Source organism: Leptosomus discolor, chromosome Z (assembly GCF_034619465.1).
Source record: "Leptosomus discolor isolate bLepDis1 chromosome Z, bLepDis1.hap2, whole genome shotgun sequence".
NCBI classification, from domain to species: Eukaryota; Metazoa; Chordata; class Aves; order Leptosomiformes; family Leptosomidae; genus Leptosomus; species Leptosomus discolor.
Window position 1 is genome coordinate 77,682,352 of NC_141419.1, and position 14,371 is coordinate 77,696,722.

General features: G+C 39.1%; 1 protein-coding gene across 1 annotated transcript in view; it reads left to right on the forward strand.

Annotated features, from left to right (window-relative positions):
* Positions 1 to 7,875, forward strand: part of OXCT1 (3-oxoacid CoA-transferase 1) — an 84,636-nt gene extending 76,761 nt beyond the window's left edge. Inside the window, exons 16-17 of the mRNA XM_086479437.1 lie at positions 1,049 to 1,150; positions 7,840 to 7,875. Coding sequence (XP_086335563.1) covers positions 1,049 to 1,150; positions 7,840 to 7,875 — 138 coding nt within the window. The remainder of the gene's footprint in view (positions 1 to 1,048; positions 1,151 to 7,839) is intronic.
* The last annotated feature ends 6,496 nt before the right edge of the window (positions 7,876 to 14,371 follow it).

Consider the following 14,371-nt stretch of genomic DNA (forward strand, 5'->3'; position numbering starts at 1 on the left):
TTTTTTAATAAGGAAAATTACTGTAGATCTTACGTTTTCTCTGGCAACTAGCTTGCAACCTGCGTATCTCCCTCTGGTAGGCACCATTAAAGTGCACATCATTTTATGGGTGTTTTTAGTTGATGCACTTGTGAGCCTTGGAAGTGGAAAGCATGTCTTATAAAGGCATCAGAAAGAACAGCCTTTGCTCCTTCAGTCCCTTCCTCACAGGCTTTCTATTAAAAATTCAACAAGAAATCTTGTCTTTCATTGCTAGCATCTGAAAATACTAAACACTAAAATACTGGGTGTGCAGTAGCTGTTGGAGAAGCTTATAATCTGACAAAGGTCATCAACCACTGTGTACTTCTCTACTGGCCTTAAAATGAAATAGAAGAATGGGCGACACATTGCCTTTTTCTGTTTTCCTTCATGATCTCTTGGTGAGCATTGTTTTGCAGCAAAGAACGTCTCAGCCCTCCTCCTTTGGACATCCCAGTTCTCACCAGATTGGAGCAGGAGGCAAAGTCCTAATTACATGCAATGAAGAACAGTTGCACGTTTTTCATAGAATTACAGAATCATAGAATGATAGAACAGTTTCAGTTGGAAGAGACCTTCAAGATCATTGAGTCCAACCTTTCTCCTAGCTCTACCAACACCACTAAACCATGTCCCTAAGTACAACAGCTACCCGTCTATTAAACGCCTCCAGGGATGGTGACTCCACCACCTCCCTGGGCAGGCTGTTCCAATGCCTGACCACACTTTCAGTAAAGAAATTCTTCCTAATACCCAGCTTGAACCTTCCCTGGTGCGGCTTAAGGCCATCACATTTTTCCCACAAAACTAACACAGCTCATATTTTAGATTCTTTCAGGTACAAATAAATGTAGCAGAAATCTTTGTTGGTGAGTTAGAAAAGTGAAACCAATTGATAATGGCATTTTTTGTTACTTAGGGAGCACTACCTACTTCAGCACACCATTTTGTACAATATTGCTACTTACATCCTCATATTGTGCTTTGATAATAAAAAAAATATTTGTGTGCTATTTGAACCTGACAGGCTGTGTTTGATGTGGACAAGAAGAAGGGATTGACCCTTGTGGAAATCTGGGAAGGACTGACAGTGGATGATATCAAGAAAAGCACTGGCTGTGACTTCACAGTAAGTTATTTTACAAAGAAATATCATTAGTCTGGTATCAGAACAAATATTCTCCACAAATACTCATCACACGAAGACTTGCAGATGCGGTAAGTTTCTGCCTTATAGGTGACGGCTGGGTAGATTACCTGTGGGATTTACAATGAAAATAAGGAGATAATTTAGGGCTAATCTGGTATGATTGTATTGGAAGCATTAGAAGCTAGGAAAAACAGAAAGGATGGAGAAATAACTAAGAGTAAGTGGACAATGGGGAAAGAGAACTTTTATGATGCTTTGAAGAGGGGAGCTGATTCATGTCTGAGAGGTGGATTAATATTTATTTTTCCACTGTATAAGTTAGTTTACCTAACTGTCTGTTGCTAAGTTTCCATGCTATCTTTTTGTGCGGTTGTGAGTCTTTTCAACAGGGGTGATGACATGTGTCCAGTCTGTGTTGCTAGTGCCGATCAATTAAATGCTCCGCTGTTGATACCTTTGCCTTTTCTCTCCCATTGCCTTGTATGGGTAAAACTCATGCTCTGCATTAGTCCAGAAAGCTAGTGCCTTTTGACCTTCACATTCATTCTTAAGTCTCACTTACTGCTAACACAAAACTGGCTTATTAATGGAAAGCTGTAGCACAGTAGATTGTAACTGATTGCATATGTGTGGTTGATAACATAATTTCTTCATGGCCTTCTCCTACATGCACATTAGGAATTTTTTTCTTCTGTGTTGTGAAGTCTTTTGCAGCATGTCAGCCCTCCTTTGGCAAGGACAGTGAGTATCACAGTGTACAACTTCTGCTGTGAAAGTACTTGGGGATGATTCGGTAATGAAATGCAATGCTCTTCCTCTCTGCAGAATTTCAAGGCAGGGCTAGGGCACATAACTGAAAGGCTTCAGAGCAGTCAGTATGTGAGAGTTTGTTATTAACTCTTTGAGCATACTATGGGCAGTAAGTAAAACTTTCTGAGCAATGAGCCTGTGGAATTTCATTTATTTCTTATGTCCATAAGAGAGCATTTCTGATAACTAATATTATAGTGTGTATTTTTTCTTGTGGGGTTTTAAATATTTTGAATGAAGAGCTGCTCACTTCTGAAAATGCATCTGTTTATCTGAGAAAAATTGTTTGGCTAAAGATGAGTGACCTGCAACTGCAGAGTGCAGGAAACCGCTACAGAATCACTTTACTCCATTATTAATTTTCCGTGTAACATTTTATGGAAGTCATTATTATTTTTTAATTTACAGTGGAAGCAACCTTCCATATTCAGCAATTCTGTGTGCAAAATAAATTTTTCATTAAGCTTCTGACTGTGATTTAGGAAAAAAATATCAATTTTTTAAAACTTCAGTAATGTCGAGACTTCTTTTTCTTTGGCTAATCAGGCTGTCAAACAACTAGCGTCCAAAATTAAAATGTAAAAATGACCTTGTAGGTTTGTATCTATTGCAGTCAGTCACTTTGTTTTGTTCTTGCATATTTAATTTGGGGATTAACTTGATGATGAATTTGAAGGTTCCATGTTTAGTAGGCATTTAAATAGACTGAAACTAGAGGAAAGGACTTTTGTTGTGAGAAGGCACCAGTCCTTGTGTACCTAAACCTGCTTGTTTGGAAGGAGTTGGTTTCTTTTTGGTTCACGTGACCAATATATGTGTATTTCACTGAGTGTGTGTTACCCAAAGTGAAGTCCAGCAGACCTGTGCTCCAGGCAATGAAAGCAGAAGCAACCAAAGAATTCAGAGAAAGAAGTGATAAGCTTAAAATGATGGGCTATGAGATTAAGCTTTGCAGCAGCAGGGTGATGCGATAGAGCAAGACTGTTAGCACCGAAGAAAAGATTAGCACTACCCACTGTCCCTTACTGCTTTCCTGTAAATGTTACAAAGCAATGGTATAAATTTTTAATCCTTAGGATAGCCTAAAGTTAGCAGTTGATAAGAGGTGTTGCAACAATCCAATGTCTAGGTCCTTGGGATCTGTCTCACTGGGATCAGGAAGGGGTGGTTCACAAGCACCATTTGCTAGTTCTCCTGAAAGCAAATTCTAGCGTAGTCTGCTTTGTACAGCTGCTGTGGTCATGCATGAAACCATGAGCTGCACTGAAGGAGGCGTGGGCATGAAAAATGTAGATGCTGCTTGGTTTATGCACTTTCATGTACTTAATCTTGAAAGCATGGGGCCTGCATAAATGCTTGCAAAGCAATGCTTGCTTGCAAAGCATGTACTTCTGCCAAGGTATATGCAGGGGTCAGTGTTACCTACTGATTGGTAGTTCCAAAAGTATCTGAAATCTTTATAGTGCTGCAGATGGAAAGCATGAACCACAATGTTTTGTTTATTAAAGCTGTGGCATGGAAGAGCGCTAGCTCTTCCATTCTTTCTTTTTTTTTCTTTTTTTTTTCCTTTCCTCCTCTAAGGAATGTTTCCACACCACAGTGACCCGGTCCTCCTTTCACTGAAATCCTTACCAAAACTTCTGTTGGTGTCTGTGACAGCAAGACTGGATCACTGTTGCATAATATTGGACCCTTGATGGCCTGATCTTCGTATACAGTGAACACCTACAGCTCCCTCTCTTAGTTTTGGTGTTCAGAAAATAGAGATTTGAGCATTGTGATAGGCATTTGTTCAGAAAGCACCATCCAGTCCTTTTTTCCACATTTCAAGACTGCCTCAGGCTTCTTTGCAAGAGTAACAGTTGTGCTTGTGATTATGTTCATTGAATGAGACATCTTGTTCTTGTTTATATTGGTGACAGGAACTTTAGTGACACTGAATTGGTACAGTAAAAGCAGGTTTTTTGCATACTATGTTTTGCTAGTTTGAAACAGAACTAAGGGGTGGAAAATGAGTTGACCCTTTTCTAGCAGTTTTTTTTCAGTGGATGCAATGACTGATCTGAACTAAAACATCTCTCTAGGTTCATTACAAGTGAGGTTTTAAGGGATAGCTGTACCTTTATGTATAACTCTTCCCATGGAGACTACTCCTTTTTGGAGAAAAGGACTTTATAGCCTATATTTGTTTCTTTGAGACTCATTTGTCTATACCATCCCATTTTCACAACTTGCTTACTTATTTGGAAAAACATCTCCTAAAGGACATTTGCAATAACAAAATGTCAAAGAAAATGTGATTTAGAGTCAACAATCTTCATTACAGACTGGCATCATATCAAAAAATAAACAATTTGCCCTTGATTTTACTGCTGTGAAGATAAAGTGTTGGCTTATATCAGATTTGCTGTAGCCTAGTATATAGATCACCTTGGCAGGTAATCTGTTTGGCCTTGTACTGGTTTACACCGTTGATGAGACCATAAGAGAACAGACTGAGAACCATACTTTTGCAGACATATTTCATTATAACAATAATCAGGGTAAGTCTGTTTGGGTAAAATTTCCCCATGGCCCTGCTTTTTCTTAGTGTAAAAGCTCAGCATTACAAGATGATCTTAAAAGATAACATGGAGTTTAGGAAAAGTAGTTGAATAAAAATTGGCTAGTGTATGTTTAAAAAGAAATTGACAGCCCAAGTACAAGCCAGTGAGTACAAAATTACAGAGGATATGGTTTTATTTTCTGTAAGTACATTTTCCTTTGAGGAAACAGGCTGTTGCAGGATTGCATCCATTTTTAAATGAGTTTTTTCCTCATCAATTACTCCCACTGCAGAAGTCACATTAGGAACAGATTTTCATACAAAAGCTGGTGTTGGAATTGTGGTTTGCTTTTATTTGCAATTTCAAATAATTAGGAGTTAATAAGGGATAAGCAACTTTTGTTATTTTAACAAACATGCTAACACTGGTCATCTTTTTTCTGAGGGGCTGTTTTTACATGTTTGAAAGTGATTTGCTTTTGCACACCTGATAAGACCATTAGAAGTTATTAGGTCTCACTGTCATTCAGAATTGGGCCTTGAGAGAACTTTATAAGAACTGCTATAAAGAAACATAATGAAATAAGCATAGGGCTGTTTGTGTAGCTGAAAAGGGTAGCTTGGGGTTGGAAATTGGAGAGTCAACAAGCTTGAGTTGCAGGGAGTCCCTGAGGCCACATGTCCTCTTATCAGTTCAGAGACTGTGTACAGGACTGCCTAGGCAAACTGCTACCGGTACGCCTACATGTTCAATGTTAACAAAATATTTTGAAGCTTCCAAGATAAGCTGTTCTTCCTGTAAGTGAAATAATATTAAGAACGTGTTGCTTAGGAGGTAGTGTTAGAAAGTAGCAACTCTGTGGCTGTGCACTATAAAGTAGTCTTCGTTAAGCGTGTTCAGCCCTTACCAAATGCTGTGCCCTTATCACAGGATGTTACCAAATTGACCAACTCTGCTGAGGTTTAAGGCAGTGGACTCAGGGGCCTTTCTGCATTTCAGACTTGATTACTTCTTGTTTTCCGGGCAACCAAACCATCCCTTTTGTTATATTTTTTGTTTTGTTTTGTTTTGTTTTTTGTTTTTTTTTTCTTATTTAATCGCATTTTGTTTAGATCAAACAGTTGTGTTCAGGTCCAGTTCTGAGTGGTGCTGGGCTCTTGCCACCTCAGTTGTCTTCAGCAGGCATTGTGGCACTTCAGCACTCATGAGGATTGGGCCCTTTCTGAAGCAAATAGTGGTACACATAAATGACAGCTGTTAGCATCAGATGTGCAGACGTTACATTTAACATAATATGCTCATTCAAATGTAAAACATTGGAGGTTTTGATGGCACCAAAATCTACGACAGCAGAAAAACAATAGTCTCCTTTAGTAATTGTTTTGTCATTATTTGCAGACTAAAAATCTTCATCTAGTTTTTCCCTTTACTTCAATGGAACCATCCCTGGGTGAGGCAGAAATAGGCCCAGACTAGGAGAGGCACATAGGCACCTGGAGTCAGAAATGTTAAAACATTTCTGGGAACTAATCCAGGAATGCTGGTGCGCTCAGGGAGTTTCTCCAGCTCCTCTACACTTACATGTTACATCTATTTGTTATCCTAGTTCATACACAACTTTGAAAAATCAGTGATCAGTTTCCATCCATTGTAAAGATTTAATTAGCGTTTGGTACAGTAAACCCTTCATGAACTGAGCTCTCCTTGGTGGCTATTATCATAAGGTTTTAAATGATTATATACAGTGGCTGGAGGAAAGATAACGTAGAAATGTAACTGGTACAGGAAATGCAGCCTTGTACCTCTAAAAGAAAGAGGCTTTAATGCTTGGAAAGGCCCTTATATATAATTCTTTCATGAGTTAGCTTGTTCAGTGGGATAAGGAGGCAGAAAGAATGCAATATGTGATGTTTCAGTGGAGCACATTAATCAATTAGCAGACAGATTGTCTGTGGAACTGTTTTTCATCCTGAGCAAGTAAGAACCTGTGTTATTTTCAATCTTCATCCTGGGCTACCTATTTAAATAGGGCTGGGAGCAGGAGATATTTAAAGAGGCTTGGATCTTCTATGGAGACCTTTTTCTCAGAGTATTTCTGTAGAACTGCAGTTAGGGTTCAACCAAGTGTTAACCATTGCTACTCTTCAAAGTCTTCTCTTTATTTTTCTCATTTACACCTTCTTTCCTCATCTAGTTTCCTATTTAGGCTTACTGTGTTTTATTTTTGGCCTGCTGGATAGCTTATCACTAATTGATTTTGATGAGTATAGGGAATTAAAACATTAGACTACATAAGTGTGTCCTCGCACAAAAATGAATGTGAATGGAAAAAGGCAAGCTTAAATTAAAAAAAAGGTAAAATTAGAAGTATTGAACTATGTCATCGTCAAACAAATCAAATGAATGTGAATGGAAGAAGGCAAATTTACAAAAAATAGATTAAAGTACAAGTATTGAATTGTATCATCATCAAACAAGTCATCAAATCAAATGTATATATATACTGTTAGTACAGTATATATGTAATACAAATATACATTTGGTTGTGTATCCCCTGCTAATAGGCATGTTCCAAAACTCAGTTGACTAGTTCTCCACAGACCCAGCATTGACAGACAGCATCTTGTTTCCTGATGGGTGGGCAGGAAAAGCAAAAGAACTTGGCTATTGTGCAAAGAAGGGAAATCATCAATTTAAGATTCCTTGGCATGCTTGTTTGAATAACTGCAGTGGCAATTCAGTCATGTATGGAATATTATGTGGCCTCTACATCGTTCAGTGTATTGATGTGTGAATGCAAGTGGATTAGAAGGTGATGGCTGAAGCCATTGCCCGTCTGCAGCCATCTCTCCTATAGCTGGTCGTGGCAAGCTCAGCTGTACACAAACTATGACCATTTATGGGCCAGTGTATTAACTAAGCCATGGCCTGTTTTTGAGTTATGTTTGTGTGCCATCTTGTATGGTGTATAACTGAGCTGCTTCGCTTGAGGTCAGCTATCCCTTCTGCTGGCATCAGAAGACCATGCACTTGGCAGGGGCAAGTACAGGTTCAGCTGTCCAAGTTTAATCTGCTTGAATTCTTAAATCAATAAACCAGCTCAAAATAAATGAAGTTTAGAGGTTGGATGCTAGTGCCATACATTTAGTTGTTGGAGTGTTTATCTCTGAAATACTGCAAATTCATCAGCTTAAATAAATACAGTGTCTCTAGCCTTCAGTGGCACATAGTTGATAGAGGTGGAAGTGAATGGTGGGTTGTACTGCTATATCTGTATGCCAACTGCTGTGTTTTTTCCCTCCTTTTTGCTAGGTTTCTCCAAAACTAATACCAATGAGGCAGATTTGAACGTGAAATACAGACTGGGCTTAACTTGCCAGAAGGCTTGTTTCCAAATGGGAGCTCAGTGAAGAGAAATCGATGGCTGTTTTGTTTTGCAATTTGCAATTTTTTTATTTTTTTTTTGAAGGGCTTTGTAAGTAGTTTCCAGATAGTTAAACTCGAGTTGTGACTATCAGCCTAAATTGTGTTTTACTTTCATAACATTACCGTTTTTAATGGAAGGGTGAATTTATTCCCGAAATTTTAAATAATGTTATATTAATTTGTTAATGAACATTGTCCAAAAGCATGCCTTGTAGTCTCTCTGCCAAATACTATTTTTTTAACACAGATTCAGAAAATGACCATGCAAAACTTACAATTGCCTCTGCTTTTCCTGATGTCATTAAACTTACTAATAACTCCATTGCTGTGGAACTACAGCACTTGCAATGTCCGTTCTCCTGTAAAGGTGCGGCGTTTTTTTCTGGAGTGGTCTACAGCAAATGTACGCAGCTGTAGAGAGAAAGCGGGAATATGGACTTCTCTTTTCCCGAACCTTTTAATGAGCCCATGACAAAACTGTTTATACCAGTGGAAATAACTGGGTCCTTAGCCCTGAATGTATTTACTGTTTCCATGGTGTGTTTCTGTTAGCATTAAGAAGCTTACGCTTCCCAAAGTCCAACTCTGACCCCTTCTATTTGAATCATATGAACTAGAATGAGGTTAGTGTGAAGGAGGAAGATTTAAAAGGTCTCCAGCCCCATGCAGACAGCTGGTAGCTGCATAGTTGTCCCACAGGAAGCACTCTTACTCTCCAGATACAGCTCTTCTTATCCCCAGCCCCCATTCAAAGGCAAATGAAGATTGTTTCTGGACTGTCCTTCCAGTGTTAACACAGAGAAACAGGGGAGGAGAATGTTGTGGGCACTTCAAAGATTTCTTCTGAAGGAAATACAGTTGGTTAAGGGTAAAAGCCATAAGTTTGTACCACTTGACTATCAAGGCATCAGCAAAAATGAAAGAGTTTGGATCCCAAACTCATGATAACCAGAATAAATGCCATGAGACAATCAAAATGAAAAGACGTTCTCTCATACTGGTTCTGCTATTTGATAAAGATCTTCCTTTCCCTGTTATTAATTACAAAATGACTGTTATTTTTGCAAATAGGTAATATGACAGCATTGGATCTCACATCCCAAATCAGCACAATAAATCTTTATTATATAGAGCATGAATTGACTGGAAATCCACATCTACTAAAATACAGTGTTCTCTCCAAGTATAATGGTTTCTGTCTTTCATATAAATAGGAACACTTGAAACACTTCAGTTAGAATAATTCCTGACACAATGTTTGACATCGGGACTGGAGCAGAATAAGTGACTGAAAAACATGTAAAATGTAGATGCACAAGTAAATATATATATATATATTTATATATATATGCCTATCATACATGTGATAAACAGTGTTGGGGATATGGTATAGAAGGGCATTGTAGTACTAGATGGATGAGGCATTCACCGTAGTCAGTGTGTGTTGTGGAAGGAATGTTTCTAGGGAACTAGATAGGAAAATCCTGCAATATTTAGCTCCTGTACTAGTCTTTGTGCTGCATTTTTCCATTCTAAAATAAAAATGCTTCTCTTTCATGGGACAGTTATAAGATTTGTCTTGATCCACACATGGGTTTTATAGCAATAAAACTGTTTTGATTAGAGAAATTATTTTGTTTAGTTGCTCTAAACAATTCTTTGATAACCTCTTGTCAATATACCACATTAGGTTATCCTTCTTCCCACAAAGGAATAAACAAAATGCCTTTGTAAACCCATTTATACTAGTACAGAAGTACTCCCATAATCCTATATCATATGACTTGAACTCATGGGTGCTAGTGGGTGGTAGGCTGTTGTGTAGCCTGAATGTGTAGGCAAGACCTGATCCTGAGCCCATGGGAAAGAAACATGTAATACAAAGTCTAGTGCTAATTTCATGATTAAACACGTACAGGTGATTTGGTTGATAGGTAATTTGCACGCAAGACTTAAATCTACATTTATCAAAGTGCTCCAGAATATCTTAACCCGGGATTAGCACAAGTTAGTTTTTACTTAGCTTTAGTTTTCACCTGTTTTCTCTGTTTAGGTGTATTCCCTATGTTATTTACTCATTCCCTATGTTATTCACCCATTTCACTTTCTTAAAGTTTGGCCGTTTCTGTTGCTGTGGAGGTGGTCTGAAGTTCTGCTCGCAGAGTTTTTGCAGACTAGAAGTCTTTATACAACAAAAGGTGGCTCTATGTTAGCCGAGTATGAAACAGTTTTGGTTTTGGATAGAGCAGCCCAGAGGCCTCTTCCCCAATCCATAAAGACACTTCAGTGACAGTTCTGACCTTTGTGGTGCTGTACCCAGCAAAAGTTGCCTATCTTTGCCTTCAGGGCCAAGGATGGGTGAAGAGCTACTCTGAGGGGATGGGTGTGATGCCTGAAGGTGTCTTGTTCATCGTCATTCAAAGCTCTCACAGAGACTTCCCGGAACGGATGCTGATTTTAGGCGAGCAGTATAAAATAGGGAATTACTATTAACTTATCCAGAGAAAAAAAATGTATTTAAATAGCTGGGGAAGTCTTAAATAAATCTGTAAATGAAATGTTCATCTTTGCTATTACCGATGCTACATTAGTTGTAGGACTGACTAGTTAATCACAGCGAACTTTTATTGAGATATATATATAGCACAGGAGAAGTGTCTGAGGGCAGCGTCAAGTGTATGCTGGAGCTGCCGTAGAACTATGCTTTGCTGGCATACGCACAGAAGCCATAGTTGTCATTCATATATGGCTATAAAAAGGCTAATGACCTGGTAATGTCTGGGAGTTCAGCACCTTGGTTTCTGAAGCAAAGAATTAGGAGCCAAGAACTCCTGAGTTTCAGCTTTTGCAGTTCTCCACTTACTGCCTTGAGAAATGTCATCTGTGCTCTCTGCCTTGTCTCCTGTTGCTAATAAAGGGGATGTTTTTCTTCCTACCTCACAGGGATGTTGTGAGGAATAACCAGCTAAGGTCTGTGCAACAGGTTATTTTTTTTCTTCAAATTGGAGGTCACACTTGATCAAGAATGTGGAAGAGTACTTGAAGACTGTCATGCATGCTGGATATTTGAATTCTGTGTCTTCTCATATTTGTATCAGTGTTAATGCAAGAGAGCAAAAGTCAATATGGTGCTGAAAACTGGGGATGAAAGGAGAACAGGCTCTCTCCGTATACAACAGTGGTGCAAATATCTGTATGTCACACTTGATTTTTTTTGTCTTGAGGTCATTATATTGTAGTAGAATATTGGTATTGTTATGAAAACGTCATGTGTCCACACAAGCTGGTTGCAACAAGCTGTAACTCCAATTTTTTAATTGATTGGTAAAGTAGGTTTAGAAATTGAAGCACTACTAAGTATTTCCCTCTCTATGGATGCAAGTATGATTCATAGGTAAGGTATACTCTGAGCAGTAGTTGCCATGATCAGTATTACAGGAATGAAAGCTTCTTATTCCTTGTTGGTGGTTGATGGTATGCATGAAGGTTTATTGGGACATCACAGAGATCATGCCCTGCTTGACAGCATTTCACAAGACAAGGACAGTTGATGCTCTTTATCCTGAAGAAGATGAGATTCTACTATATAATCACATTGAACTTACTTCACTTTGTATTTTATTGACCTCTTTCCCTGAAAAAGCAAAAAAAGAGAAATATTACAGAAAACGTAGTTGTACTGTAAGCTCTGCAAACTGAACGTTGAAGTCCTTCTATGTATTTGCAAAACAATCAATAAAATAAAGATTAAAAATCCTAGGTTTCCTCTATTGTTACCATTTTTCATGGTGTTCTGTTCTGCCATTAGGGGCAGTAAAAGACTAGCTCATGTTCACACCAGTGTGTCACACCAGTGTGTCACACCTCAGCACATACAAAAACCTCAAGGTCTTGGCTGAAGGTGGAGGGATTTGATAAACAGAAATAATGAAGCTCGAAACTCAGCTAACAGCTGGTTTCTCCATGTTCTCTCTTCTCACTGACGTCTGTGCGGGGTGAATCTCAAACATAATTATCACATTCATTTTTGTAATGACTTGTTTTTCAATGAAGTCAAATAATGGACTACATATGTAGTCCTCAGAGAAGTGATTTTTTACCTTAAAACTGCTGTGGAAGTGATAGCATTTGAGATGTTAATCATTGATGTTAGTGTGTGGCTGCACTCTGAAAATAGTACTAGATGACACATGAAGACAAATTCCATTAACCACCTGGAGAATGATAAAGCAGTTGATTGCAAAGTGATGAAAATGCTTGTCTGGGTAGTGGGGTCATCCTTCTTTCTATACGTGTCATAAAAGTCATGAGTAAATATGTCATAGTATCATTTTATCTTCTGTATCATAGGAAAGCAGGTTGATAAATATGGATAAAAACAGTTAAGCTCCGAAGAGAAACCTTGATGATTTGCTTTGAAACAAAACTATTCAGTAATTTGTGTGTGTAGTCGAAATCCAACAGTCTGTCACCCCTGTGAAAGGGGATACGAGGTAAGTGCCAAAACCACTGAGATATTACACCAGTCTTGCAGCTTTAAAATCCACTCGTACAAATGTAGAAGGTGAAGTTTTCCTCTGAGAAGAGGAGGAAGAAAACAGTTGGTTACAGGCATATCTGAGCACTACCCTGTATATCTTCTGTTGCCTGTTTTACAGTATCTCATCCTTTCTTTGATCCACTGCAGTATTCTGAGCCCCTCTTCCACTCGGATCCATCTGCTGCTATAGACCAGGGGTTCTTAGCTCTGAATATACTTGCACTGCAGCACGGGTGACAGTTTTTAATGGAACAACTTCAGAGGACACCTTGGGGAGGGGAGAGAAATTCCTTTCCTGAATGCAGTTCCTGATGCATACCTAACATCATATTTTGAGGCTCTAGCAAAGGTAAAACTAGCTATTGTGTTTGCGTTGCAGAAACTTGCTGTGCCTGGTTCACATATATGTACCTATTTAGAAGTGAGAGCATGGAAGAAATTCTTGCCTTCAAGGCCAATGTGTTCTCTGCCTGCCTCCCACGGTACTTACATTTTATTTATTGTATTTTATTATTGTAATGGCTTGCAAAAGCAAGTAGAACGTTACTTGTTTGTGGGAGCAGCAGAACTTATTACTAGATTTTCTGTTTCTGTGCTCTTAAAGCTGTCCCCTGAGCATGCAGTCCAGAGAAAAACTCTTGAATTTGTGTAAAGCTGTGATGGATGCTTAGACTGCAGCTGCTGCAATGCTTCCAGGCATTGCCACTGTTGCTGTTGCACAGGATGAGCAGTGCTGCCCTCGGTGCAGTGCAAATCATTATGTTTGTCATAAGCCTGTGCCTGTATGAGATTCATAAGCTGGTGTCCATCCACCTGACTGCTGAAGGGTCTCACCAGGTACGTAGGTTTATGTGGTTTTCAGTATAGAAGTGGCACAGCCACAGCTCCTTTAGGAGATGGTGATGATGCTTCTTCCCCTGTGTTAGCTGAGCAAGGAGAGTGTTTGTGAAGCTTCAGTTCCTAACTCCGTTCAGGAAAATTCAAAGCACATCTCTCTTGTCACAGGAAAGCACCTAACCCACCACACTGCAGGGTGAGCTGGGCAAGAGCTGCTTCAGGGGAAACCGGCTTACTTTGCAGAAAGGATTGCAAGGGCTACAAGGCTCTGAGTAGAGAAGTCAAGAAGGAGTGGGAGACGGTCATCTAGCCTGTTAAGTCATTCACCCAGCAGTGGGAAGGCCTGAATTATGCTTTGAAGAATGGGGTTTGTTTTATGAACACAGACTTTACACTGTGTAAGCAACTTACTTCCTCTCCTTTATGGCTCCCCTGTGTGTAGGCACCTACCTGTGTTAAGCCAGGTGTTTCTGGGCAAGCCCAGAAGAGAACATGAAGGCAGTTACAGAGCTGGCAGGTGAAGCAGGGAGTTGCCTTGGCACCTCGGCATGGTACAGGGTGAGATTTTACCTTTTAAGATTATGTTGCCTAAATTAATCAAATTCTCTCATAGATGCTTATGTCAACTACTTTTATTTTTTGGAGAAGTTCCTTTGGTTCTGTCAGCTGGAAAGTATGTAATATATAGGTAGAAAAGAGAATTGAAAACTTTTGTAAATGTAGGGAAAATGTTACAAGAAGCACAAAAACTGCTGCCAGGAGGAGAATCAGTTTGCATTAACAGAGCAAAATCAATGTGAAAAGCAAACTTAATATCTTATCCCAAAAAAATAAAGGCAAGTCACGACACAAGCACATTGGTACCACCTGCAGAAAGTATACATTAATTGTAGGACAACTTCAGTCTTGTCTCTTCAGGCAGTGAGTGAATAAAGACTATAAATTGGATTTGACGCCCATATCCTGCAAAAGAGTGCTTCCCCCACCCTTTGGAAAATCTGTCTGTGTGTGCAATTAACACTTTCAGATCTGAACAAGCTG